General features: G+C 53.5%; 11 protein-coding genes across 11 annotated transcripts; 7 read left to right on the plus strand and 4 right to left on the minus strand.

Annotated features, from left to right (window-relative positions):
• Positions 1-115: 115 nt before the first annotated feature.
• On the plus strand, positions 116-691 carry CKM354_000972100 (uncharacterized protein; the record flags this gene model as incomplete). Its single annotated transcript, XM_044805153.1, has 1 exon — positions 116-691. One exon carries the CDS (start codon positions 116-118, stop codon positions 689-691), a length of 576 nt encoding a protein of 191 aa, XP_044661088.1.
• Positions 692-952: 261 nt separating this feature from the next.
• Positions 953-2056, plus strand: CKM354_000972200 (uncharacterized protein; the record flags this gene model as incomplete). The annotated part of the gene is made up of 1 exon (XM_044805154.1): positions 953-2056. One exon carries the CDS (start codon positions 953-955, stop codon positions 2054-2056), a length of 1104 nt encoding a protein of 367 aa, XP_044661089.1.
• A 363-nt stretch (positions 2057-2419) lies between these two features.
• Positions 2420-4327, minus strand: CKM354_000972300 (uncharacterized protein; the record flags this gene model as incomplete). Its single annotated transcript, XM_044805155.1, has 1 exon — positions 2420-4327. One exon carries the CDS (start codon positions 4325-4327, stop codon positions 2420-2422), a length of 1908 nt encoding a protein of 635 aa, XP_044661090.1.
• A 714-nt stretch (positions 4328-5041) lies between these two features.
• CKM354_000972400 (uncharacterized protein) lies at positions 5042-6310 on the minus strand (the record flags this gene model as incomplete). The annotated part of the gene is made up of 1 exon (XM_044805156.1): positions 5042-6310. One exon carries the CDS (start codon positions 6308-6310, stop codon positions 5042-5044), a length of 1269 nt encoding a protein of 422 aa, XP_044661091.1.
• A 1984-nt stretch (positions 6311-8294) lies between these two features.
• On the plus strand, positions 8295-9538 carry CKM354_000972500 (uncharacterized protein; the record flags this gene model as incomplete). The annotated part of the gene is made up of 2 exons (XM_044805157.1): positions 8295-9066; positions 9117-9538. 2 exons carry the CDS (start codon positions 8295-8297, stop codon positions 9536-9538), a joined length of 1194 nt encoding a protein of 397 aa, XP_044661092.1.
• A 1639-nt stretch (positions 9539-11177) lies between these two features.
• CKM354_000972600 (uncharacterized protein) lies at positions 11178-12698 on the plus strand (the record flags this gene model as incomplete). Its single annotated transcript, XM_044805158.1, has 2 exons — positions 11178-12195; positions 12247-12698. 2 exons carry the CDS (start codon positions 11178-11180, stop codon positions 12696-12698), a joined length of 1470 nt encoding a protein of 489 aa, XP_044661093.1.
• A 1166-nt stretch (positions 12699-13864) lies between these two features.
• CKM354_000972700 (Nrd1 complex RNA-binding subunit) lies at positions 13865-16343 on the minus strand (the record flags this gene model as incomplete). The annotated part of the gene is made up of 3 exons (XM_044805159.1): positions 13865-14143; positions 14198-16123; positions 16221-16343. 3 exons carry the CDS (start codon positions 16341-16343, stop codon positions 13865-13867), a joined length of 2328 nt encoding a protein of 775 aa, XP_044661094.1.
• A 1239-nt stretch (positions 16344-17582) lies between these two features.
• On the plus strand, positions 17583-19077 carry CKM354_000972800 (uncharacterized protein; the record flags this gene model as incomplete). The annotated part of the gene is made up of 2 exons (XM_044805160.1): positions 17583-17699; positions 17773-19077. 2 exons carry the CDS (start codon positions 17583-17585, stop codon positions 19075-19077), a joined length of 1422 nt encoding a protein of 473 aa, XP_044661095.1.
• Positions 19078-20057: 980 nt separating this feature from the next.
• On the plus strand, positions 20058-21119 carry CKM354_000972900 (uncharacterized protein; the record flags this gene model as incomplete). Its single annotated transcript, XM_044805161.1, has 3 exons — positions 20058-20274; positions 20334-20706; positions 20762-21119. The coding sequence occupies 3 exons, from the start codon at positions 20058-20060 to the stop codon at positions 21117-21119; spliced, it is 948 nt and encodes a 315-aa protein (XP_044661096.1).
• A 629-nt stretch (positions 21120-21748) lies between these two features.
• Positions 21749-22687, plus strand: CKM354_000973000 (uncharacterized protein; the record flags this gene model as incomplete). The annotated part of the gene is made up of 1 exon (XM_044805162.1): positions 21749-22687. One exon carries the CDS (start codon positions 21749-21751, stop codon positions 22685-22687), a length of 939 nt encoding a protein of 312 aa, XP_044661097.1.
• A 212-nt stretch (positions 22688-22899) lies between these two features.
• Positions 22900-23990, minus strand: CKM354_000973100 (uncharacterized protein; the record flags this gene model as incomplete). The annotated part of the gene is made up of 5 exons (XM_044805163.1): positions 22900-22974; positions 23027-23320; positions 23372-23549; positions 23600-23897; positions 23945-23990. The coding sequence occupies 5 exons, from the start codon at positions 23988-23990 to the stop codon at positions 22900-22902; spliced, it is 891 nt and encodes a 296-aa protein (XP_044661098.1).
• Positions 23991-24282: the final 292 nt, after the last annotated feature.

Consider the following 24282-nt stretch of genomic DNA (forward strand, 5'->3'; position numbering starts at 1 on the left):
GATATCGGTCTGGAACATCATTCCAGAGGACGGAAAGCGGGAATCATATCTGTCTCGCCATCGGAAGTCTGGTAGACAAGCTGTTCAGCGGAGGCGGAGCGCAATAAAAACAAGCATGGAAGGCGCAAGCTGGCAGCCAACCACATACGGTAATCTGTACGAAGCACTGGAAAAGCCAGGAACACAGATACGCCTGCTTAAGTTCAGCTCTGGTCCTCAAGTCGGGATCTTGAGGTTAGACACTTCTGTCTGGGACGTGGCCGATCCTCCACCATACGTAGCGATCTCTTATACATGGGGGCCGCCGAAGATGAGGCTCATTTTCATCAACAAAGCTGCGATCAAGGTGCATCACAACGCATTCTATGCGTTATGGCAAGTTCGTCAGCACTTTTCCGATCGCTACATCTGGATCGACTCTATCTCAATTCACCAAGGCGACACTACAGAGAAGTCCGCTCAAGTAGAAATGATTTACCAGATCTACCGAAAGGCGTGGCGAGTTGCGGCCTGTCTTGGAGAGCATACTCACGACGGTAATTGGCTACTGGCTATGGCCCAGTCTCTGGCAAGACTCAACAGAGAGGTGGAATTGACACGCCAAATTGCCTCAAACTCCGAGGATGGGACCTCGAACCAGCAGTCTCCTATACTGACTTATATATACGATGGACTTGGAGTACACGAATAGCAACGGCTGCTGACAGCCGCCAAAGCTTTTGCCGACCATCCATACTGGAGGAGACTGTGGATTGTCCAGGAATGGGCTGCATCAACACGGGGTGTTGTTGTTCTTTGTGGGGCACACCGCATCAACGCTTTCGAGCTATGTCTATTCCTGTTGAGATCACACGACTATTGGACAACATTGGCCCTGCGTGGAAACCAGCACTCGTTCGACGCCGACGAAACATCTGGGGAGGTGCATTCCGGCGCCCAGGCTGCGCGAATTATGCAAATTGACGCCCAGGAACGTTCCAGCCTGATCTCAAACGTTGGCCAATGGCGCGATATGCTCTGTGCAGATCCTCGTGATCGACTCTACGCGCTCCTTGGGTTGATTGATTGGACGAAGAGTGAATGTGAGCCAATTGTGCCCGACTATTCGAAGTCTGCATGGGATATAGCTGTTGACCTGGCTGAGCCTCTCGGGCTGATCCAGATCCAGGCTTGCCTGCGAGCATTCCAGCTTGATGCTCATCACGTAGATATGCTCGCGGCTGTTCGCAAGCAACGAGACCTTCTGGGCCAGGAGAAAGCTGGTAGAGCTGTCCCTTCCTCAACACAGCTCATCAAGGACACTGCATTGAGCGATTTCGAAGACTTTTCGTTGGTACATTGTGCCCGACTGTACCTATCAGAAGATGGGAAGCTTTCCGCCAGGGTGAGACGATCGGAAGCATATTTTGATGTTGCTAGCCCCAAGAAGTTCCTAGAATTTGCCCGAAGTGCAGACGAGCGAACTGAAGTACTGTCGCAAATCAAGGACTTCACTCTGGTCTATGCCAGAGGGGCATTGGCTGGATTGTTGTGCGCAGGTGCTAAGTCGGGTGACATATTGATTCCGATAGGCTCCACCTCGCGGTGTGTATGCTTGGTCGTGCGTCCGCAGACGAGTGGCGAGGAACTTTGCGATGTCATTGGACAAGGATTCTTGATGAACTACTATTGTCTAGATCCTCATGACAACAAGCCTGGTTGTGAGTGTTATTCAACTCTGAAGTCGAATCGAAAGATTTTCCTGGCGAACCCAACGATTAGACTCACAGCGGAAGAAGCGCTTGTCCTCATAGGGCAGGACTTCGAGGAGGGCACAGGACGAACCAATAAGTATAATGCTCGGGCACGCATGCTCCGGCTAGTGACTCCTCCAGTCGCTCAACCATTCGGGGTCGTCAATTTATTGACCAGGGCAGCATCTTGGGGAAGTGACAGCATTGACCTTGAAGAGCTGTCAGACAATTGGATTGACGAGAGTTCATCAGAAGACACCTCCGATCACACTGATCAAAGTGAGTCAGACGAGTCATCTGACGAAGGTCACATAGGTGACTAGGATCTTGAGAACGGGCACATCGTGGCAGAATCATTGCCGATCCCCAATCAAGGGACATTGCAGAGCAGAATGGGCTCGAAAGTCAGACCAACGATCACATGCGATGGAAAGCTTCACAAACTCGTAGGGCGAAGCGTTGGAACGTCCACCAGACGAGCTGCTGCTGCAATAGTCATCAGACTCTAGGCTGATCGCACCTGATAATGATTGCATCGCTCACCTAGGACGATTCGTGCTACCAAGAGTCCCATGAGCCAGACCAGCGTTGATGCTGTGATTGCGCAGATGTGCACCGACTCCTGTGGAAGCTTCATGCGCCGAGTTGAATGGAGCTGAACTGCTTACACGAACTGAGTGTCAGAATCACACCAATATGAATGACACCTTGCGCATAACATCGATATCATCCTCGAATCCTCTGAGCCCATCGATGTAAGTGTCGCCAAGCTGTTCCCATCTCTGGTGATCTATTCGCCGCAATGCGAATGCATTTGGAGCACCTGGAAAGACGGCCACCACATCCTTTGCACGACACGAGGGCGGGACCCATCCTATTTGGCCTCTGGCAGTCCGACAAAGTATCCGCCATCGGTCGAGATGAGGCTGAGGCTTGCTGTGAAGATATGGGAACAAGGATTTGTAACATTCTTCTACCCTCAGTGACTCAGGCAATTCATCGTGTTGGTCAAGATCGAAATCTTCTGTGAGGTTTTGAAAGTCATCAAGCGATATTGGGTAGTTTTGCTCGTGTAGATAGGTATTGCACCTAAAGAGGCGCTCCATGAACTCGTCGATATCTTGTTCTCCCGCGATGAAGGTCCAGCAGCGCTGCACAAAGCATCTGCATCTGCAATACCAGTGAAGTAGAGAATCTAGGGTCTCAGTCCAGTATTCCTCAGTATGGCTGTCATTCTTGTACACGCGGGGACAGGCTGTGCACTCCAGCACCTCCTCAATGACCGTAAAGAGAGTGCCTTGCATGCACAGCTCGCCAGTGGCTGCAGTTGTCGCTGCCCGCGAGAAGTCTCTGTTGCTGTGCAAGAATTGGCTGCCAGTAGTCGAGCTGTAATCAAAGGCTTTTATGCGTGAGCGTTCAGTCAGATGATGGAAATGAGGCGTCCAAGATGGCCACCCAAGCTTGTTGACATCAGCGCTCTCGGTTCCTGACAAAGCCAGGACTAATGAAATGTTAGGTGAATACTCCTCTTGATCGCGACTACCAAGCACGCAGCGCAAAGCTACCTCCCGATACAGCTCTAGGATGGAAATGCTGTAGTTCGGCAGCAGCTCGCCAGCTGCCTCCATGCCCTCTATGCCGCGAATGGCATATATGCGATCCCTTGGATCATAACATTGGCGGGTTGAAAACCCAACAATAGCCTCTAAAAGCCTAGAAGGCACCAAGGAATTCCGAGACTCCTCACTGCGATAAGTGTCCAAGATGCGAAAGTCCTCGACTCCTGTTTTGAAGTCTCTAACTTCACTCATTAGTAAAGGTTCTCCCTCAGACTCATCGGCTTGCCTATCACCGAGCAGGTGAGCATGGCGCACAGTGTATTCGAAGTCTTCCCAAGACGCATGATGTGGGGAGCAAAAGACCTCTACGACCTGGCCTGATGCGGGTTCCTGAATTGTCCAAATCCTAGAAAAGTAAGCCCGTTTCAATATGTCTATCACCCTGAGCAAGCCTTCTGTCGCAGGCGCTTCCGGCAGTGAGAATGCCATCTTGCAACATTCACAATATGGGTGTGACACAAGCCATTCAGGAATGACGTTCGCATATTCTGCATTACTTCCCTTTCTTCTTTTGGACAGCTCTCGGCGTGCGGCTATGGTTGCGAATGCGAGAGCATCGCCTGGCTCAGCCAGGCCCAGCCAGGCCAAAACACGGCGAGCTGATTTGTATATCTGGCCCATCATGGCGACCTGGGTCGCACGCTCATCATCGCTGGTCTGATCGATGCATATCGCATCACACCACAATGTACGGACTTCATTCTGTAGGCGTAAGCTGTCCAGTGCTGAGTGTAGATTTGCGGTGATCTGCAGCGGCCCTTCGGGAAGATTGATCGTATGGTCATAGACTGGAGGGCCGCAGACGTAGGACAGCGCTTCGTAGTCCTGCTCGGTGTTGGCAGATGTGCCCAGTCTTGCCAGCTGTAGGCTGCCAGACAATGGCTGGCCAGTCAAGCCAGGTTGCAGAAGCAAGGTGCGAATGTCGTTCTCGTGGAGTGGTGGATAAGAGCTCTGATATTGCTGGTGTCTGGCCATGGAGAAGTCTACTACAGTGGAGTGAATATGTGCCTGCAGAGGGAGGAGTGTTGGTGAGGAAACGGCTTTGGCTGAAATTGATGGGGCTAATTGTTGACTTGTCATTGAATGTGCTTACCCAGTTTCATTGACTATTCGCATGACTCCACTACTTTTGTCAACGAGGCAACCCCCTCGAAATTTACCCTCTGGAAGCCAAGGAAAGAACCAATCGACCTCATCTCCGCTTCTCCTCCATCCGACTTCCACACATGACGTTGGTCTTATTGAGACTCCTGCGCACTTCTAAACCCTGGAAGCCAGACACCGACTCATTTATTGCACATGTTCGCGCCTATCGCATCAGTGGTCCGTTGAGAGCATCAGCACGTGGGACCAGCGGATGTATGAGATATGAAGCTTCACAGCTGCGTGAGGAACCAATGCTCGGATCGACTCGCATGTGCGCTGCGGTCAGCAAGTCCTTATTCCTTAACTTACGCGTTTAATGCGGTATGTGAGGTCACTTTGCGCCATTGAATTGGATCATCCGCCCTGTTTCCATTCCGTTTTTACGGAGATTTACCACTACGAAGGCTTGCCATATTCCGAATCTGTACGTCTCCTTTCCGTGACGCCAATAAAGAGCTCATGACCCTAGCTCTGACACGAGTTAAGCCTCTGCTTCCAGCGCTGGTCGTTGCGATGATGCCTTGATAGTTAGACTGATCGCGCTCACTTCTTTTCCGACAGCATAGGTGCAGTTGAGCTGCGAGACTTCGTTGAAGATATAGACTGACGTGATGGCGCAGATGTCGCTGGCGAGAAGACAGGCTGTTGAGATGCCAGCTTGGAATCTTTCTTCGCTTTGTCATAATCCTGGTACCACTCCACTCCGCGGAATGGCAACATGGACCAATGCCTCAGCATGTCCTCTTGCTTCTCGTCAAGATTCGCCCAGATATATGCGTACATCCTCTTATCGAGGTTCTGTTTTGTGGTGCTCTTTGCAGGTGGGTTCTGTTGCTCAACCGAGATGCGCGATGTCAGCGGAGTCACAATTTTTTCTTCCTCTTCACCAGTAGGCTGGTGTCGCTGTGTCTTTCTCTTTCTGCCCAATTCGAAGTCAAAGTCGTGGCAAGTGGCCCAAGTACAGACCACAAGCAGGATGACAATGTATATTTGAGTCAGCAATGAACTCATTCCGAGACTGACTAAGAGGACCGCAAACGCAAGCCAGCAGAGCCATCGCACAGCATGGTAGAGATGAGGCCGGGGAATCTCTGCTTGTCTCACAAAGGTTGCCAGAATGGTGCGAGGTACACTCATGGTGACCATCTTGCCGTCCGATCTTGTGATGAAGAGTGTGACATGGCCCGTTGGCGTCCCCTCGAACTCAATGTCCTTTGCATCGGAGCCTTGGCGGTGCTTATTGACGTCCTGACGCGAGAATGGTAAGTCCTTTGGCACTTTGGCCGGATCAGCCACGGCGTTCAGCCCAGTCCTCAATTGCCAGAGTACGACCCTGCGAACAACAACGGAAATAATGATAGATATTGTGCCAGCCAGCCCATACCAGTCCCCCATGACGATAGTCAGCGCGAGCAAAGGACCTACTGCCAGAACAGACAGCATCATGGCAATGAAGGGGATATCGAATGTCAGACCTGATTTGCGTGGCGCGAAGTACCATCGAAATGTGGTCGTTGCCCCTCGGATCTCTTGAGAGCTGAGCCATCGTGTGAACCATCCCTTCAGCTCAGTTGTGCAAATGCCATCGGTAACGTTATATATGGCAAAACCGGCCTGCTCGTCTCTAATCCGGTCTCCCGCGACGATATGAGCAGCAAGAAAGGGCAGGAACTCCGTGATGCGCCGCCTCTGTAGACTTCCGACAGCTTTATTCACTTCTTCCGCTCCTAACAGTGTGACCAGACCAAGTGCGTCGAGTTTGAACGGTGACCAGCTTCGGAGGATGTTCCAAGGCATGTGGTCTGCGGCCATGTCGAGGTTCTTGCTTGTGGTGTAGGTATCCAAGAGAAAGGCCGTGAGCTGGCGATACCAGCTATATGCAAGCGAGACGCTTTGGTGCATGATGTACGTCTGGTGAGATGGATCCAGGCTGTGTGCGCTGTAGAACAATGGCCTCGCCTCTGCAGCTCGCGGCCTCAGTGATCTATTCGTTGTCCCCTAAGCAGGTTGAGGCAGCTGATGAGGAAGGTACTGTTCTAACGCTCTGCACGATGAGCATATGTCGAGGCTGCATGGCAGTTTTATCGCTGGCGGGTGCTCATAGGTGACGCCTTCTGTACATCAACAGATGAGGAAGTGGCAAACGAACCATACCCTAGCTCGCCATGCGAGCTTGAGCGGGGATTCACAGCCTCGTGTATCGAGCTGCATGCATACCTGACGCTTCAGGACGGTACCAATCCTTGTGCGGTCAGCCTCCACGGACTTTGGTATGTGGTCGCTGATGATACATCCTGACGCGAGCATTGAAATCTTGGACGTTGCGGCTGATAGTAGAACCTGTGGGCTTTGTCCAGACGCGGGTCGAGATAAGATCATACCCTAAAGGTACTCTCGTCCAGGCTTAATTCGCTGCCCAAGCTCTTATACAACCTCAGGAAGTCTCAGGCAGCTCAATATCAGTAGACAGCTTGTGCAGCTCGCATCAAGACACACCAGTACGCAAGCTGCGCCTTTGAACTCTTGCCATCCGCCGTGACTCCGTCTGAGGACGTGGTTACTGAGTCCGCGTGAGTGTCGAATGAATCCTCTGGGCAAGGCTTGGGCGCCGTGGCTGTCAGGTGGTGGATCTTCGAAAGGACCAGGTTGATTACACTCCAGAGTGCTCACGCGTAACGGACCGATTCGCCGTCTATCATTGATAGGATACGATTACAGGTGCTCAGACTTGTGGAAGCAGGCGAAGAGAATGTCAAAGCGAACAGATTTCCTCGGGTCCAGCGTGTCGCCGTTGCACTGTTCTTTTGAGGCGAGATGGAATCTCCTAATGAGCATGCTCGGACGAATTGCTTGCAATCTGCAATCTCTTTCGTTGCTATGAGGTTGTTCGCGCTTTCTTAGTTTCTTCGGTGTCGAGGCCGCATTTCGTGGCGAGACGTGCTGATGCATTGAGTTGACAAACGGCTGGCATTTACCGTTTTGAGGCTGGTGGAGAGCCCTTTGTGTCGTGAAAGAGTACGAGAATAAATATTATGACCACACGCCCATTCACTGATATCTTTGCTTGTCTCTGTGGTTTGAAACACGCTGCAGTGAATGTCGCTACTGTAGCCGTTTGTTCCAGACATGGTTGTAGTAATAGGTGATAGCTGAGACATCAGCACTCTCCATGAACAGACCATCAAGGTTCACAAACGCGTGCACGGCAGAGTATAAGTCTCTCGTCGTTGCAATGCCCGATCGTTGATTTGTATTCATGTGTCTTGCACAAGACAATTTCCCAATCTCCGCAACTTCCCAGCACGGACCAAAGCCCGCATTTGCCTCACGATGACCCCTCACCTCGACTCATGCCCCGTGGCGCGACATCTGATGAACACCATCTCCCAGTCGTTTCGCGGCGCCGCTGCTAATGCTAGATTCGGAAACCGAGCGTGTTGGCAAAAGCGAAAGTTGTTACTGTACGAGACCAAAGTGCCCATGTGAGAAGGTGGGCGGGCAGCGCAAGACTAGGGCGAGCTCGGCAGTTGCATTTTGCGAGCTCACAGCACCACTTGCCGACACTCGAGCTGCCAATTGATGACGGGGTCGCGCGAGATTTCTCAGAAACCGCCCGCCGCGAAAGCCAGTCCCGCCGTCCGCGCGTGGAGACGGCATACAGTACCTTGCACAGGGACGGGTCTCTCGTGATTGTCATCATGCTGGGACTGTTATATATGCCGCCGAGCCCCTCCCGACATGCCCTGTGTTGTTGGCTGACATATTTTGTTGATCCTCTTGCTCACCATCTAGCACAATGACAGTCACCAAGCTTCCTTTCCACGCTGACCACATTGGGTCTCTCATCCGACCTGAGTCTGTCTCACAGGCACAAGAGAAGGCTGATGCGGGGCAAATTACGCAAGAGGAACTGAGAAAGGTTCAGCAAAAAGAGATCAGCGATATTGTGAAGAAGCAGCAGGATAACAATGTGAGGGCACTGTGCTCTGGGGAGTTCGACAGGAAGTACTACTTCTCTGGCTTCTTCGAGAAGCTCGATGGCTTCCAAGAGGTCAGCCCAGTGCCATGGGAGCTCGCTCGTCTCTCAGCTGCTCCCATTGCTGCGCTGAAGAAGGCCGGCAAGCAGTACCCAATGGCGGCGGTTTGCACTGGCAAAATCAAGTACTCCAAGAGCCCGTACCTCGAGAACTGGTTGCTGTTGAGAGACACCCTTCCACAAGAGCAATGGAAGGAGGCCAAGTTCACGATGCCGCCGCCTTGCTATTTTCATCTTCGATTGGCTCCTGGAAAATGCTACGATCCTAGCGTGTACTCAAACGACACGGATTTCTTCGATGATCTGGCAGCCGCGTACAGACAAGAGTTCAAGACACTCTATGATGCTGGGCTGAGGAACATTCAGATCGACGACCCGACACTTGCATATTTCTGCTCCGAGGACATGTTGAAAGGACTGCGAGATGATGGCGAAGACACTGATAAGCTGTTCGACCTGTATCTGAAGGCGCACAATGACTGCATCGCCGACAGGCCCGATGACCTTCATGTCGGTCTACACATTTGCAGAGGTTAGCAATCCAAAGACAGTTCTTGATTGTACTCAACTGACACGAGTTAGGTAATTTCTCGAAGTCGATGCACTTCAGCGAGGGGTCATACGAAAAGATCGCTGAGCGCTTCTTCAAGACGCTGAACTACGACACATTCTACCTGGAGTATGACAATCCTCGATCAGGTGGCTTCGAGCCGCTCCGGTTCTTGCCGAAGCACAAGAACGTTGTTCTCGGTGTGGTTACAACCAAGGACCCGCAGCTGGAGGATCGAGGGTTGATCAAGAAGCGCGTGTTGGAGGCAGCTGATATCATTGCCAGAGGTCAAGGTCGACCAGTGCAAGAAGCCCTGGAGAACATTGGCATCAGCCCGCAGTGTGGGTTCGCCAGCGTGGCGGTTGGAGCTGAGGGCATGGACGAGCAGAAGATGTTTGCGAAGCTGAAGCTGGTGCAGGATGTGGCGAGAGACATTTGGCCAGATCGGCCATAATGGCCACGCTAGCGCAGCGTGGCAGCGTCGTGCATCGATGCTCCAATGTAATAATGATTCTGCAGCAGGAGGGGAAGAGGCTTGCCTCCCCGCGATTCAACTCGGTCCGCCGTGCTAGGTGTCGAAAAAGTGGCTCTGAAAAAAGGATTCTGAGGCAATGTAATTCGATTTCTCAAACAGATATTTTGACGACCAGCGGTATTGTCGATGACACCCAGGCTCCATGCTTCATCGACACCAGTGCACATGCAACTGGGACAGCTGCAGGTCGTTGAACACGCACATGTTGTCATATAATCGGGGCGTCTGCGCAGTGCAGCTATGGCGAATTGCATGTGAAATGCTTCCAGTACACCGAATAGGTGTAACTCTTTCACGTGGCAGCGAGAAGTGGTCGAGCTTGCCTTGTCGCTGAAGCTTGTGCATTGGCCAATTGCGGGGTGGATCTGGCACGGGAGCGAGAACGACGAGCGCCAGGCCAGGCACAGGACGAACGGCATTTCTCGTGCGTGAGTGGCTCGTGGTTGGACTGTGAATTCTGGACATATCCGTGTGGCTGCGCTGTGGCCATCACGTTTGGATCGTCTCCTGCAACTGACAGTCTGGCGCTGCTGGATTGGTGCTTGGCTCGCGGTCCAGCACAGTAGTAGGTCGGGGAGAAGGCGAAGAGACTTGTGGTGTCGGGTGAAAACGCAGATCGTCTGATACGGTGAGCAGAAGGCAAGCCAGAAGTCGCGGCACGTCCGTCCAGCAGAGCCGCGCAGTTTGATGGACCACCAACGTCGCACATGTGCCTTGCGTTCCAAGGTACTGTGCCGAGGCGTGCCCTGCGCTCACCTCAGATCCCACGCGGTCGCTGCCCGCTCAGCGTGAGCTTGTGGGCACTTTCACAAGCTGATCCGCTCGGAACGCGTCGAACAGCAGGACGACTTGGACTGCCCGTCGTCCAGCTGGGCGGACTGGCCGACCGACAGAGGTGCTGGGCCGGCCACTACTTCTGCTGGTCACCCTCGGCCCTTCTTCGCATTGTGGATAAGCGATGTTGGGGACCCTAGGTGCATGGCCAAGCGGACGATCTCGAAATGGGCGTCTGCGGCGGGAACTGGACGCTGAAGGCAGCTTCGAAGGCGCTTTTCGCGACGGTAGTGGTGGTGAGAAGCGCTGTAGATACTGAAGCGTCCTGCGTGTGGAATAGCATCACGTATCGCTGCAGAATGGAAGAAGAAGGTGAGTGAGAGAGGGAAACAGCGGGTCTTGGGGCGAGGGCGAGGGCCATTGAGCAGACCCTGGATCTCGAATTCTTTCAATTCTCTCCCCTCTAGCAAATTTAGCCTTTGCCTCAGCCTGGCAAACGCACAAAACACGCCGCTGCGCTGCTCGTCGCTCGTTCCTACTTCCTCCAGCTGCACTGTGTCGCCCGCAGTTTGTTCCCCTCCTTCACCACCCAGCAGCCTTCAACATCCATTGGTACCAAGCAACGTTGCTTTGGTTGAGCTTCCTCAACCATTGATATACACCCCCTCGCTCCACCGCTACATTCGGGCCACCTCTCACTTTACAGTGAGCAGCAGAAGCACTTTCTGCTCTCCTCGCCATCGACGAATCCCAACGATCCCACACACATCCACTCGTCGACACGATGAGCACCACAGCCTTGTCGCAAAAGGCGGCCATGAGGCGCACCACCACCGCTGAGTCGATGCCCTCGACCGTGGCCAGCTCCACTGCCGGCACACCAGACGACTCGCCCACTGCGTCTGCCTCGTCGACATCCCTTTCATCCTTGGGCTCCGTGGAGGATTTCCAGCAAAAGCCTGCTTCAGGAAAGCTTGTGGACACATATGGCAACGAATTTCAGCTGCCAGATTACACCATCAATGACATCCGCAACGCCATTCCCAAGCATTGCTACGAGAGGTCGGGTCTCCGAGGATTGAGCTACGTTGCTCGGGACATCGCTCTCCTCGGAAGCACCTTCTACCTCTTCAACACGTACTGCACGCCCGAGTACGTGCCTTCGTATCCTCTCCGAGCCGCCCTGTGGGCCTTCTACACCTTCGCTCAGGGTTGCTTTGGCACGGGTCTCTGGGTGTTGGCCCACGAATGTGGCCACCAGTCCTTCTCGCCGAGCAAGGTGCTCAACGACACTGTTGGTTGGTTCTGCCATTCCGCCCTTTTGGTGCCATACTTCAGCTGGAAAATCAGCCACGGCAAGCACCACAAGGCCACTGGCAACATGGAGCGTGACATGGTCTTCGTTCCCCGTACTCGCGAGGAGCACGCCACCCGCATGGGCTACGTTCTGCACGAGATGCACGAGCTGCTCGAGGAGACGCCAATCTACACCGCCTCCATGCTCATCGGCCAACAACTCGTTGGCTGGCCAATGTACCTTTTCCGAAACGTAACTGGCCACAACAACCACGAGAAGCAGCCAGAGGGCAAGGGTATCGGCAAGAAGAATGGCAACGGCAGCGTCAACCACTTCCTGCCAAGCAGCCCGTTGTACGAGAAGAAGGACGAATATCTGATTCTTCTCTCTGATCTCGGCCTTGCCATCACTGTCTCTGTCCTCGCTCTTGTCGGCCGCACCTACGGCTTCCAGAACCTTTTGGTTTGGTACATCATTCCATACCTCTGGGTCAACCACTGGCTTGGTAAGTTGTGTCGCCGGCCGTCGTCATGATACCACTAACAACCCATTGCAGTCGCTATTACTTTCCTCCAGCACACCGACCCATCTCTGCCCCACTACACCGGTGATGCCTGGAACTTCACTCGTGGCGCCGCTGCAACCATCGATCGCGAATTTGGATTCATCGGTCGCACCTTGATGCACGGCATCGTCGAAACCCACGTCCTCCACCACTACGTCTCCACCATCCCATTCTACCACGCCGACGAAGCGACCGAGGCGATCAAGCCCATCATGGGCCGCCACTACCGAGCGAACACTGAAGGCGGATCCGTTGGCTTCATCAAGTCAATGTGGAACAGCGCACGCTGGTGCCAATGGGTCGAGCCTAACGAGGGCGCGACAGGAGAGAACTCCAAGGTTTTCTTCTTCCGCAACCGAAATGGTCTTGGTCTGCCACCTGCGAAGCTTGCTGCGCCAGGCTCCAAGAAGGCAACAATGGTTGTTGGCGACGAGAGCGAGTAAAAATGGGCCGTGTGGCTTTTGCAGTTTTTTCCCTCAGTATACTTGCAGTCGTTCGCTTCCGCGGCACATGACAGATCTGGTGCGCATTTAGCGCGGCGTTGAAACGGGGTCGGTTGCTTTCGCCTGGACAGGCAAATTTTATGGATAAGGAAATCGAAGCACTAGATTTAGAGAGCTATAGAGCCCATAATCGACGGCCGTGCGAAACGACAAGAGAGAGATGTCAGCATCAAACCCCGCAAGAACAGTGGTTGTTCGTGACATGAGGATGAACAAGGCCGTGTCAGCATGCAGGGCCATATGACCACAGCGCCACGTCACGTCACGCTGCAACCGCTGGTAACCGCTGCGATGTACTTTCGAACTACTGACGAGCTGTTTGCAAGTGACAGGCGGCGAAACGAGCACATTTCTCTTGTGCCGCACACTTCCCAATGGCAGGATTCGACTTAGCAGTGCGGGATGGCAAGCATGAGTATCTCCTCATCTGTGGATTGGAGACGCACCAATAAGGCATCTAAATGCTGCGCTAGATTCCCTAGTTGCACGAGCTCTCCAAGACACGGCAAAAAAGAACGGTCTTCCAATTTCATTGCCAACAATAACGTTTGCCCCAGGTCGACAAGGTCAACAGGCGTCCGCAGCCCCCATAGCGCTCTTTCCTGTAGTGGATAAGCTATAGAACAAGACCACGATGGTTGTTCACACGTCAAGTTCTTTGGCCGCTAAACTAAAAGGAATCTAATGAGTACGAAACTCCTTCCGCGGGAACGATTCCAAAAGCTCGTTGCATGGAAGATCAAGACAGGAGAACCTCACACTTCGGTCTAGACACGTCCAGAGCACGCGCAGTAGTGAAACGCCGAGTTGCTAGGAAATCACATTCGGACAAAATCATGTTTTTTTTTGAGACTCGACGTTTCATCAATTTGGCTGATGCAAAAAGTAGATACAGTTAGAAGCAGACGGATGCCAGAACTAATGCAACCATCTCCCACGCTATGCTTACACGTACTGTTACACGCGTAGAATCATGTCATATCAGTATGCCTCTTTCCTCCTCGCTCAAAACAACAAAAACTTTCTGCCCAGCAGTGCTGGGCCATTGGATACAATTTGAAGCATTTCTCGACGCTGATATGCACTTGACCTCAAAATCAATCTCTTCACCGGTAAGCGTTCTGATTGTTGGCCTGCGGAGCAAAGCTGAATCCGAATCCTGGGACTGCTGGTGGTGTGGCCACGGCGACGGGTTCCGGCCTAGCAATGGCACCGTAGTCGATGGCCGGCGGTCCGCCAGATACGCCGCTGTAACCTCCACCATATTGGTTGTCTCGATCGTTGTGCTGATGGTGTTTTCTGCCATGGCGACCACGGCCGTGACCGCCTTCCTTGTGATGCTTAGGCTGCGGGTTGTGGTCAGGCCCAACGCGCTTGCTCATGGCCTGCATATGTGTTAGTGGGATCTTGATGAAATCAGACATGAAAGCATCGCTTACCTTGCTGCTGACTCCTGCACCAATCTCGATGTCAGGCTCTTCCAGCACCATTCCGCCCTCCAACGGCTTGCCTCCTGTGCCCCCATACTCGGCAGTAAGTAGCCACTTGTGGTCGGCATCAGTCAATTTGTGAATTGGAATGATACTCTCGCCACGTTGGTAATCACAGCATTCGCGTGGACCAAAGCCCACACCCCACTTGGTCTGACGCGCAACGTTCATGACTTCCCGATCATTGCGATTCTGCAAGTCTTCCATACCTTGCTTGGCGACCAACGCATATGCACGTGTGGTCATCTTGACAAAGGCATGGCGCTTGTCGCGGTTGGCAATGCACGTCTGCACGCGACCGAAACGCTCAAAAACTTCTTGAATCTCTTGTTGAGTACCATTGGCACCCCCAACGAACAAAGTACGTGACAGCACCTTGATGTTGTCTGGCGGCAGGGATGGATCGTATTGGATGTTCTTGGGCTGCATTGGTCGTCCATTTGCGGTTCCCGGGCTGTTGCGGATTGGAGATCGTTGTCTGTACCGCCCGCGGCCCCCTCCATTGCGCCCGCCGTCGTTCTGCTTTGCGGCATTTGCATCGTATGTACCGTAAACCGGGCTGCCTCTGCCGCCACGGCCTCGCTCTGGACTCCGACTACGGCCTCTAGCATTACCATAGTCGCCTTGCGCACCGTAAGAGGGAACTGCTGGCGCATATTGCTGCTCGAAGGCTTCAAGAACCGGACCCCATTTCTCGGGAGGAATTCCTTCTTTCTGCAGATCCTGCAACAGCTGGAGCGCAGGGACAAGCTTTTCACGATCATTCAATATATTCTCTGGCAGCAGTCCGCGAAGTGGCGCCAGTGGATCGGCCGGCGGAGGTGCTTGTTGAGGAGGCGGCGCAATAGAGTACGATTGTGGAACAGATGGAGGCTGCGGTGGATATTGCTGTGGGTAGGCCTGGAAGTGTTGTGGCGGAGGTGGCGCGTAGACTGGGGTGCCCATGGGAGGTGCAGACGGCGGTGCAGTAAATCCATAAGGAGGGAACTGGGGTATCTGCTGCTGGAATGCCTGAGGGGGCGGCAGTCCCTGCTGGCCAAGGAGTGCGGCGATGTTCGGCGGGATTTGTGCAGTCGGAGGTGGTGCGCGCGCGTTGTACGCTTGTTGCTGCGACTGCGGTTGCATTTGCGGTGGCTGCTGCTGCTGCTGTTGGTGCTGACGCTGCTGCTGTTGTTGCGGCGGAGGGGGCGCTGCAGGCGCTGCAGCTGCAGCTTTGGATAACGCGGCCAGGATGTCATTGATATCTGCCTGAGGCGTTTGCTGCGCGGGAGCCTGCGGAGCGGGAGGTTGTGGCTGCCGACGAGGGTCGGCAGTAGATGACACGGATGATGATGGTGGTGCACCGTTGACTGGGCCTGATCGATTTCTTCCTGGCATAAGTCCTCGATCGAACAAGTGTTGTGGAGGATATCCAACGGGCGTGAGGCAGGGTCTAGTAGGATGTGGAGCCATGAACTTCTCACCTGACGACTGTTGAGTAGCAGCCGAGTGTGTTGCGATAGCATTACGTCCGGCTTCCTCGCGACTGGAGTCACTACTAAGCTTAGACTTGAAGTCTTGCAACAGCTTAATGGGAAAGGTGTTGCCACGTTCCCAGATGGCGACCATATTCTCAAGCTTTGGCTTCTGATCCACTGGCAAATCCTTCGTGATATCGTCGAACAGTGCTGGCATCAACTCTGTCACGCGCTTCACGGCTGCAGGATAGGTGCCTGGCTCTCCGCGACCCTCAAACTGCAGTTCCTGTCCGGCGGCTTTGGCTTTCTCGATCCATTGTCGGACGACGCTATCAATGACATAGAGGGCACCAAGCTTATGAGTGGGCGGTGCCTTTTTCAACGCGCGATAAAATGACTGCACAATGGAAGACTCCGACTGTTCACGACGTCAGCTGATTTCTGATTGCATATGGGCCGGATGAAGTTTTTGGTGGCCGACTTGTTCGAGTTGGTGAGCGCTAATGGCTGCTTACCTGAATGTTGCTAACGCTGAGTGCCGTGATTGTCTGAATCTTGTTCTTGCTTGCTCCAGGTGCCTTCAGTTGGTTCAAAGACGCAAGGAGGTTGTCAAGATCATTTACAGTCGACTGCGCCATGGTGTATTAGGCGACCTAGTCTACGCTCTTTGGCGGACGATCTGACACGAGCTACGCTCTACAGCTTCCTCACCCAGCCTACAGGCTATTGATGTCGATGGCGGTCAGCAAGATAGTTCTGCACGAGCTACTGCGCTTCGAATATCCGTCACAGACGTGATGCCAAATTCAGCACGTGGTCGGATTATGTTGCAGTCGCGAAAGCCCTATGTCTACACCGACTTCTCCTTACTCGTCCACGGTGGATGAGAGATGCGCCTACGCCTTTCGCTTGGTGTTATGATCCTGTTCGCAGCTATTGTATATCCTGATCGGATTATGCAGTGATGAGATGTCGTCTTTGTTCCTATCAAAACAGGGTGTCCGGTGGAAGGGCGTGGATTTGAGGCGCTTGTGCGAGCGCAATCGTTGCGAGCTCGAGGCGAGTGACCTAGATTGTGTTGATGCAGAGAGCAGAGAATGGAAGGCGCTGGATGTTCTGCAACGCGCGCACGGAAGTTTCGCACAAGAGTTTGCCGGGAAGGGAGCGGCGAATCGGCACGTGAAGTGAAGCGTCCCGCGGTTTTCACGGTGCACGCACTGATGAAGGAATCCGGGTGTTGTTGCCGACTGTTGCGAAGACGAGGAGGAAACAGTCCTGTGCGAGGAAGGCGGAGGTTATGAAGGACATGGCAGGAAATTCACGGGATCGGGTCGCGCCGAAAACTCAGATGCGAAACATTGTCAAACACATATGCAAGCAAGAACGCGACAACATGATCGGGCAAGGAACGCTGATTTGGGAGAGGCAGTCTTCTAATGCGAGCTGTTCCACGTGTAACAACCTCGGACGCGGCGAGTGGCAGCTTTGTTCGTCTGGATATCTGCGCACAGGACTATGCAGCTGCGGACGATATCTGCTAGCATCTTTCTCGTAGAGTGAGGCAAACAAACTTTGGTCTCAGCAGTCCGATCAATTTTGAGAAGACACGATGGATCCAGGTGATTGCATGCGCATAATAGCCTTCTCAGCCATGCGTGCAACCACGGTAGACTACTATATAAAGTGATCAAAATGTTGAGGCTGTTCTCTTCCGATGCAGTCCGTGGAAGCGTGGGATCGGCCCATCTACCAAGCCCAGCGGACTTCCGAAGCATCAGCTTTTTTAGTCCGACGGGCCTTCAGCCTCCTCATCCATTGTCCGGTCTGCTGTTTGCTCTTATCCACACCCTCTCCCTTTCTATAGATCATCCTTCAAGATGGCCTCCACCAGCGTTTCTCGTCTGGCGCTCCGCAAAATGGCGACCCAGTCAAGCTGGGCTCGCTCTCCCGCTTACAATGCCGTGCGAACTTACGCGACACCAAGCAAGAGCGCAGTATGTTCACCTAAGCAATGCCCGTCGCTGCCGTGATCGCGTACATCCCATGCTAACGTATCACGTCTTGCAGTCCCTCAAGGAAACCTTCGCCGCACAGCTCCCCGAGAAGATCGAGCAGATCAAGAAGCTCCGCAAAGACTATGGCAACAAGGTTGTTGGAGAGGTGACACTTGACCAGGTCTACGGCGGCGCCCGTGGCATCAAGTCGCTCGTCTGGGAAGGCTCCGTTCTCGACTCTGAGGAGGGTATCCGCTTCCGTGGAAAGACAATTCCAGAGTGCCAGGAAGTTCTTCCAAAGGCACCTGGTGGAAACGAGCCTTTGCCCGAGGGTCTTTTCTGGCTTCTGCTCACTGGCGAGGTCCCATCCGAGCAGCAGGTCCGCGACCTGTCTGCTGAGTGGGCTGCCCGATCCGATGTCCCATCGTTTGTCACTGAGCTCATCGACCGCTGCCCATCCGACCTCCACCCAATGGCTCAGTTCTCGCTGGCCGTGACTGCTCTCGAGCACGAATCCTCCTTCGCGAAGGCTTATGCCAAGGGAATCAAGAAGACTGAGTACTGGCAACACACTTTCGAGGACAGCATGGACTTGATCGCGAAGCTCCCAACCATTGCTGCACGCATCTACCGCAACGTCTACAAGGACGGCAAGGTTCCAGCTGTGCAGAAGGACAAGGACTACGGATACAACTTGGCCAACCAGCTCGGCTTCGCTGACAACGCCGACTTCGTTGAGCTCATGCGTCTCTACTTGACCATCCACTCCGACCACGAGGGTGGAAACGTGTCTGCCCACACCACTCACCTTGTTGGATCTGCCCTCTCATCGCCATACTTGTCGCTCGCTGCTGGCCTTAACGGTCTCGCTGGCCCACTTCACGGTCTCGCCAACCAGGAGGTGCTCAACTGGCTGCAGGAGATGAAGAAGTCTGTTGGCTCTGATCTTTCAGACGAGAACATCTCCAAGTACCTCTGGGACACCCTCAAGTCTGGCCGTGTTGTTCCAGGATATGGACACGCTGTGCTGCGCAAGACTGACCCACGTTACGTGTCTCAGCGCGAGTTTGCGCTCAAGCACCTTCCAGACGACCCAATGTTCAAGCTCGTCTCGCAAGTCTACAAGATCGCTCCAGGTGTCCTCACCGAGCACGGCAAGACCAAGAACCCATACCCTAACGTTGATGCCCACTCCGGTGTGCTCCTCCAGTACTACGGCTTGACCGAGCAGAACTTCTACACCGTGCTCTTCGGTGTCAGCAGAGCTATTGGTGTCCTTCCTCAACTCATCATCGACCGTGCTGTTGGTGCACCAATCGAGCGACCAAAGTCTTTCAGCACGGAGCACTGGGCCAAGCTTGTCGGAGCTAAGCTCTGAATCGCATATAAACTGCCTAGCCCACCTCGCAAGAATGCGCGTATTCAGCGCGCGCTCAGTCTTCTCGGAGGTGATGGAGGTGGAAGAGAAACCAGAGCGACCGGTCACTGATCCGTGAACAGATTAAGGCGATGGTGGCGGAGTACATCGCGTGTGTTAGTACTACGAGTTGTGGGCTGTTGGCCGCAAGCACTGTCAGATTAACGAATGCATCAGGGGACACATGTCCAGCAGCGACTGGTGATGGCTAGATTTCTATGTATGAATACACAACCAAATAACGACAGCTGCGCAGTGTGTGAGAACCAAACAAAAAATGTCCGAGTGCCATTGCTCGTTCTCGCGTTCGCTCTGACTTCATGTGAAGCACAAGCCGCCGACCAGGGACTCCGACAAAAAGTGTCAGAGCGCTCAAAAGTATCCGCGGACAGCCAATGGGGAAACCAGCAGCGTCGCATGAGCTCATTTTTGACTGTAAAGGAGCGGGTAAGGCAGGGAGCGTCAGCCTCAGCAGCTTCACAACCGCAGCCGCAAATAGAGTTTCCGGACAATAGACGTGCATGGGGGCTCGGGGAAGGTTGAGATGCCCGAACAGCTGTTGTTGAGACGGAACACCAGCCCTCAGCCATTAATGTTTCCGCCGATAACGACGGCCACCTGGCGCGTCAGATAGCTATTGTTGTGTCTGTTGATTCTGTCATTTCCCATCCAAACCGTCTTCCTTGTATGCTTGTGTCTCGCGTTTGAGCAAAAAGTCTTGAAGTGTTTGTGAGAGCCGAAGCGAATCCTCTCTCCACGCCCAGTCCGGTCCCCCAATCGAGCCATCCTCCTTCTCGGTACGAGGCCGCTGTCACAAGCTACACTCCCCGGAGACAGACACCAGCACCCGCACCGCCCTCTGCTTCACTTCACGCTCCTCGGGCAAAGAAGCCACACTCTTGCCTTGGTCAGGCCAGAACAGCGAGCACTTCCACAACAGCATGTCTCAAGCCGTCACGACACCGCCAGGCGGGCAGAAGCTCGAAAAGAAGCCGGTCAAGTTCAGCAACTTGCTGCTGGGCTCCGGGCTGAACTTGTTCGAGGTGACAACGCTCGGGCAGCCTTTGGAAGTGATGAAGACCACCATGGCCGCCAACCGACAGGACGGCATGGCAGGGTCGGTCGCGAGAATCTGGGGTCGTGGTGGTTTCTTCGGCTGTACGTGCTGCACACGATAAGCTGGCAGGCGCGTCTTCACTACTGACAATGGCACACAGTCTACCAAGGTCTCATCCCGTGGGCATGGATCGAAGCCTCGACGAAGGGAGCTGTGCTCCTCTTCGTAGCCTCCGAAGCCGAATACTACGCAAAGACGCTCGGCGCGAGCAACTTCGTGGCTGGTATCTCTGGAGGCATGACGGGCGGTCTCGCGCAAGCGTACGCAACTATGGGTTTCTGCACTTGCATGAAGACGGTGGAGATGACAAAACATAAGGCCGCGGCCAGCGGTGTGAAGCCACCTGGAACGATGGAGACCTTCATGGCTATCTACAGAGCTGAGGGCATTCGTGGTATTAACAAGGGTGTCAACGCTGTGGCTGTTCGACAAGTCACCAACTGGGGTTCACGGTTCGGTCTTAGCAGAGTTGCGTAAGTCGAGCTCCAGCAGATTGCATCTTAGGCAAACCACTGACACATGTGCTAGTGAGAATGGTATCCGCAGCGCGACCGGCAAGACCGACACATCACAGAAGCTTACAGCACCCGAACGCATTCTTGCATCTGCTCTCGGCGGTGGTCTCAGCGCTTGGAACCAGCCCATCGAGGTCATCCGTGTGGAAATGCAGTCAAAGAAGGAAGATCCAAACCGCCCAAAGAAGATGACAGTCGCCAACACTTTCAGATACATTTACGGCACTTCCGGTCTCAAGGGTCTGTACCGCGGTGTTGCGCCACGTATCGGTCTCGGTATCTGGCAAACCGTGTGCATGGTCGCCCTTGGTGACATTGCGAAGGAGATGGTTGAGAAAGCCACCGGTGAGGCAGTAACAGCCAAGCACTGATTGGGAGCGTGAAATTCGAATTAGAGGCTGCAGGATTGGGCAACAAGCAAGCCAGCATGAGTGGAAGAGCAGGATTTGTCATACAATTAAATGGATGAAGAAGGCACACTTATAGAGGTGGCATGCGGAGGAGACGATCCGAGGACTCCAACATGCAGCAATGTATTATGCGTACTCGCCGATTCTCCCATCGTGACTCAGATGCTTTTCACTCGTACACAGCTGATTGAGAACAGTTGGTGCACCTTCGGCAGCTGTCACTATCAGATATGGAAGCAAGCTCGACCAGTTCAACAGCATCGGCGAAGCTTGAGGTAGCAGAGGCACCCTAATCAAGCACACCGAGGCATACCACTGCAATTACCAAGCAGACCAAGATCTCATCCCATACGCTAGGATCCCGCGAAAGTCATTGGAAGCAGAGCTCTTGCGTTCCTGCGCGTATGCTCAGTGTGTAGAAAGAGGCTGCAGATGCCACGCAGCCAAACCCCGCTAAGTCCGTTATATTTGTGTGTTAAAGCCGTGCAGACAAGATACAAAGTAATGACCCAAGGTGGCTCTGTGGAAGAGTGACAGGATCGAGCTCGGTAAATACTTGCGAGTATCTCAGGGCATCGCAGACAGGCGCAATGGCTCCAACTTACCCATCTTTCACATCAACCTACCACCACGACCAATACCCAGCAATCGATCCCACCCAATCTGCCCTCGACTGCTCAAACAAAATCGTCATAATCACCGGCGGCGGTCGAGGCATAGGCCAAGCAATCGCCATAGGTTTCGCCCGCGCTCACGCCAAAGGTATAATTCTCCTCGGCCGCACTCAATCCTCCTTGGAAGATTCCGCCACCAAGATCAAAGCCATCTCACCCACAACCGAAGTTCTCCTCACCGTAGCAGATGTCCAACAACCCGATCAAGTCCAATCAGCATTCTCCACAGCCATAGCGCATTTCAACACCGTCCCTGACATCCTAATAAACAACGCCGGAGCGCTCCGTGGCGCAGGAAACATCATCGACATCGACATCGAAGACATCTGGTCCAGTTTCGAAATTAATACTCGAGGCCCACTCATCGTCTCCCAGGCTTTCCTTCGTGCAAATCGATCTCACACTTCAGACGCAACTCGAACAATCATTAACGTCTCCTCTGGTTCGGCTCATATACCCTATGCTCCTGGAGCAGCAGCATACAGCTGTGCCAAAGGCGCAGCAGCAAGGATAATGGAGTTTCTGCATCATGAGAATCCAGAGTGGAAGATTTTTAATATTCAGCCGGGAGTTGTGGCGACTGATTTGGCGAAGCAGGCTAAGAGGAAAGCGTTGGATAGTCCTGAGCTTTCGGCTGGGTTGACGGTGTGGTTGGCTGCGAGTTCGGATGCGAGGTGGTTGAATGGGAAGTTTATTTGGGCGAATTGGGATGTTGAGGAGTTGTTGCAGCGGAAGGAGGAGATTGTGGAGAAGGATTTATTGTCGTTTACGCTCAAAGGGTGGGCGGATGATGTTAGCACCGACAGTTTGATCAAGATTGCGAGGGGTGTGACGAGGAATGCTGAGCGAGAGTAGATGGTACGAGGTAAGTGTCAGCTGGAACTCGTATCTTTGATAGTCCTGCGCAGCGCAGTGATGCGGAAAGGTCAAGCTGGTGAGCTGAAATACCAGTCACTCGACAGGAATGAGCTTCCGCCCGCCTATCATGGGTGCAAAAAATCTGTCGAACAAGAATTTGTCGCTCTGGTGGTTGCTATCGCTTGATCGGCACAGTGCGCGAGCATCACTTATCGACGGTCGTCATCAGAGTACTTGTGGTTCCAGAAGCCGCGGAGATGCTTTTTGCTTCCTTCCTCGTTGATCTGGCTAGTGTTAGCAAGAACCCGAGGTAACATGGGGCAGCATTGCACCTACCATCTCTATCTCCTTAGGAGTAAGCTTAAAAGTCATGGCGCGAAGGTAGTCAGACAGTCTTTGCTCCTTTGATGAAGTCGTGATTGCGACAACATCCTGGTCAATGCACCATCGAAGACAGACCTCGCCGGGGTTAACGGCATATTTCTTCGACAGAGATGCCAAGATGCCGTCGACGGGCCCACCAGCACCCTTCGTGACTGGGGTAAGCGGTCCGTACGCTGCGGTTGCGATGCCCTTTTGCTTGTGGTAGTTGAGCAAGTCTGGGTGCTGCAGATATGCATGGAATTCGATCTGAACGTGTCAGTGGCATGGCCTTGATTCTGTCGTCTCCCTTTCACGCACCTGGTTGATCGCCGGAGGGATTGTGCAATTCTCGAGAATGGCATCGAGGTGCTCAGGAAGGTAGTTGCTGACACCAATCGATTTGGCCAGACCTTGATTCTTTACCTCCTCCATTTGCTTCCATTTAGCTTGTTGGTCCTCGTTGGACTCAGCGAAGAAAGGAGCATGGATGAGATAGCTAGTAGCTTGTTAGTATGTGTAGAGGCAACGCAACCATGTTCAGCCTACAGATCAACGTAGTCGACCTGCAGCTTCTTCAAGCTCGTCCTGATGGCCGACGGAATATCTTGAATGTTGGTGATGACCTTGGTAGTGATGAATAGCTTGTCACGAGACACGCCACTCTCCTTGATGGCGGTACCGAGCTCTGTTTCTGTCTTGTAGACTTCGGCTCCGTCCAGGTGATAATACCCTAATTTGATGGCGGTCTTGGTCGAGTCTATGCATGCCTGGTCGAGTTTGGACTCGTCTCCAGTCTTGTACCAAGCAGTGCCTGTACCATAGGCCAGCATGGGAATGCTATTGCCTGCGAAGAGTAAGTGTATGCTGATATGACGTGCTCGGTTGGCATACCATCATTCAGTTTGAGGTTGGGGATTGGCGTGTGGATGTTGGCCATGGTGGTGATTCGGCGCGAACGTGTCAGTTGCTGTTGAGTCGGGACAAGAGTCGATTTGAGAAGTCGAAGTCTTGCTGCACTTCTTGTGGTCATCTGGGAAGGCGCGTGTATTTCTCCAGTCACTCATGGAAAGTGCCCTGGCGCCGGACCGTGTGCAGGGTGCCCACATCCGCGTGTCGCGGGGCACATTCATTGGCATACGGAGCTAGCAAATACCTGAGGCAGCTCTCGAACTTGCAATTGGAACCCTTTACGAATGCAGTGTCGTTTGACGCGGTTTGACGCAATTTCT

Source organism: Cercospora kikuchii (genome assembly GCF_019650295.1).
Source record: "Cercospora kikuchii DNA, contig_00006, whole genome shotgun sequence".
In the NCBI taxonomy this organism is placed as follows: Eukaryota; Fungi; Ascomycota; class Dothideomycetes; order Mycosphaerellales; family Mycosphaerellaceae; genus Cercospora; species Cercospora kikuchii.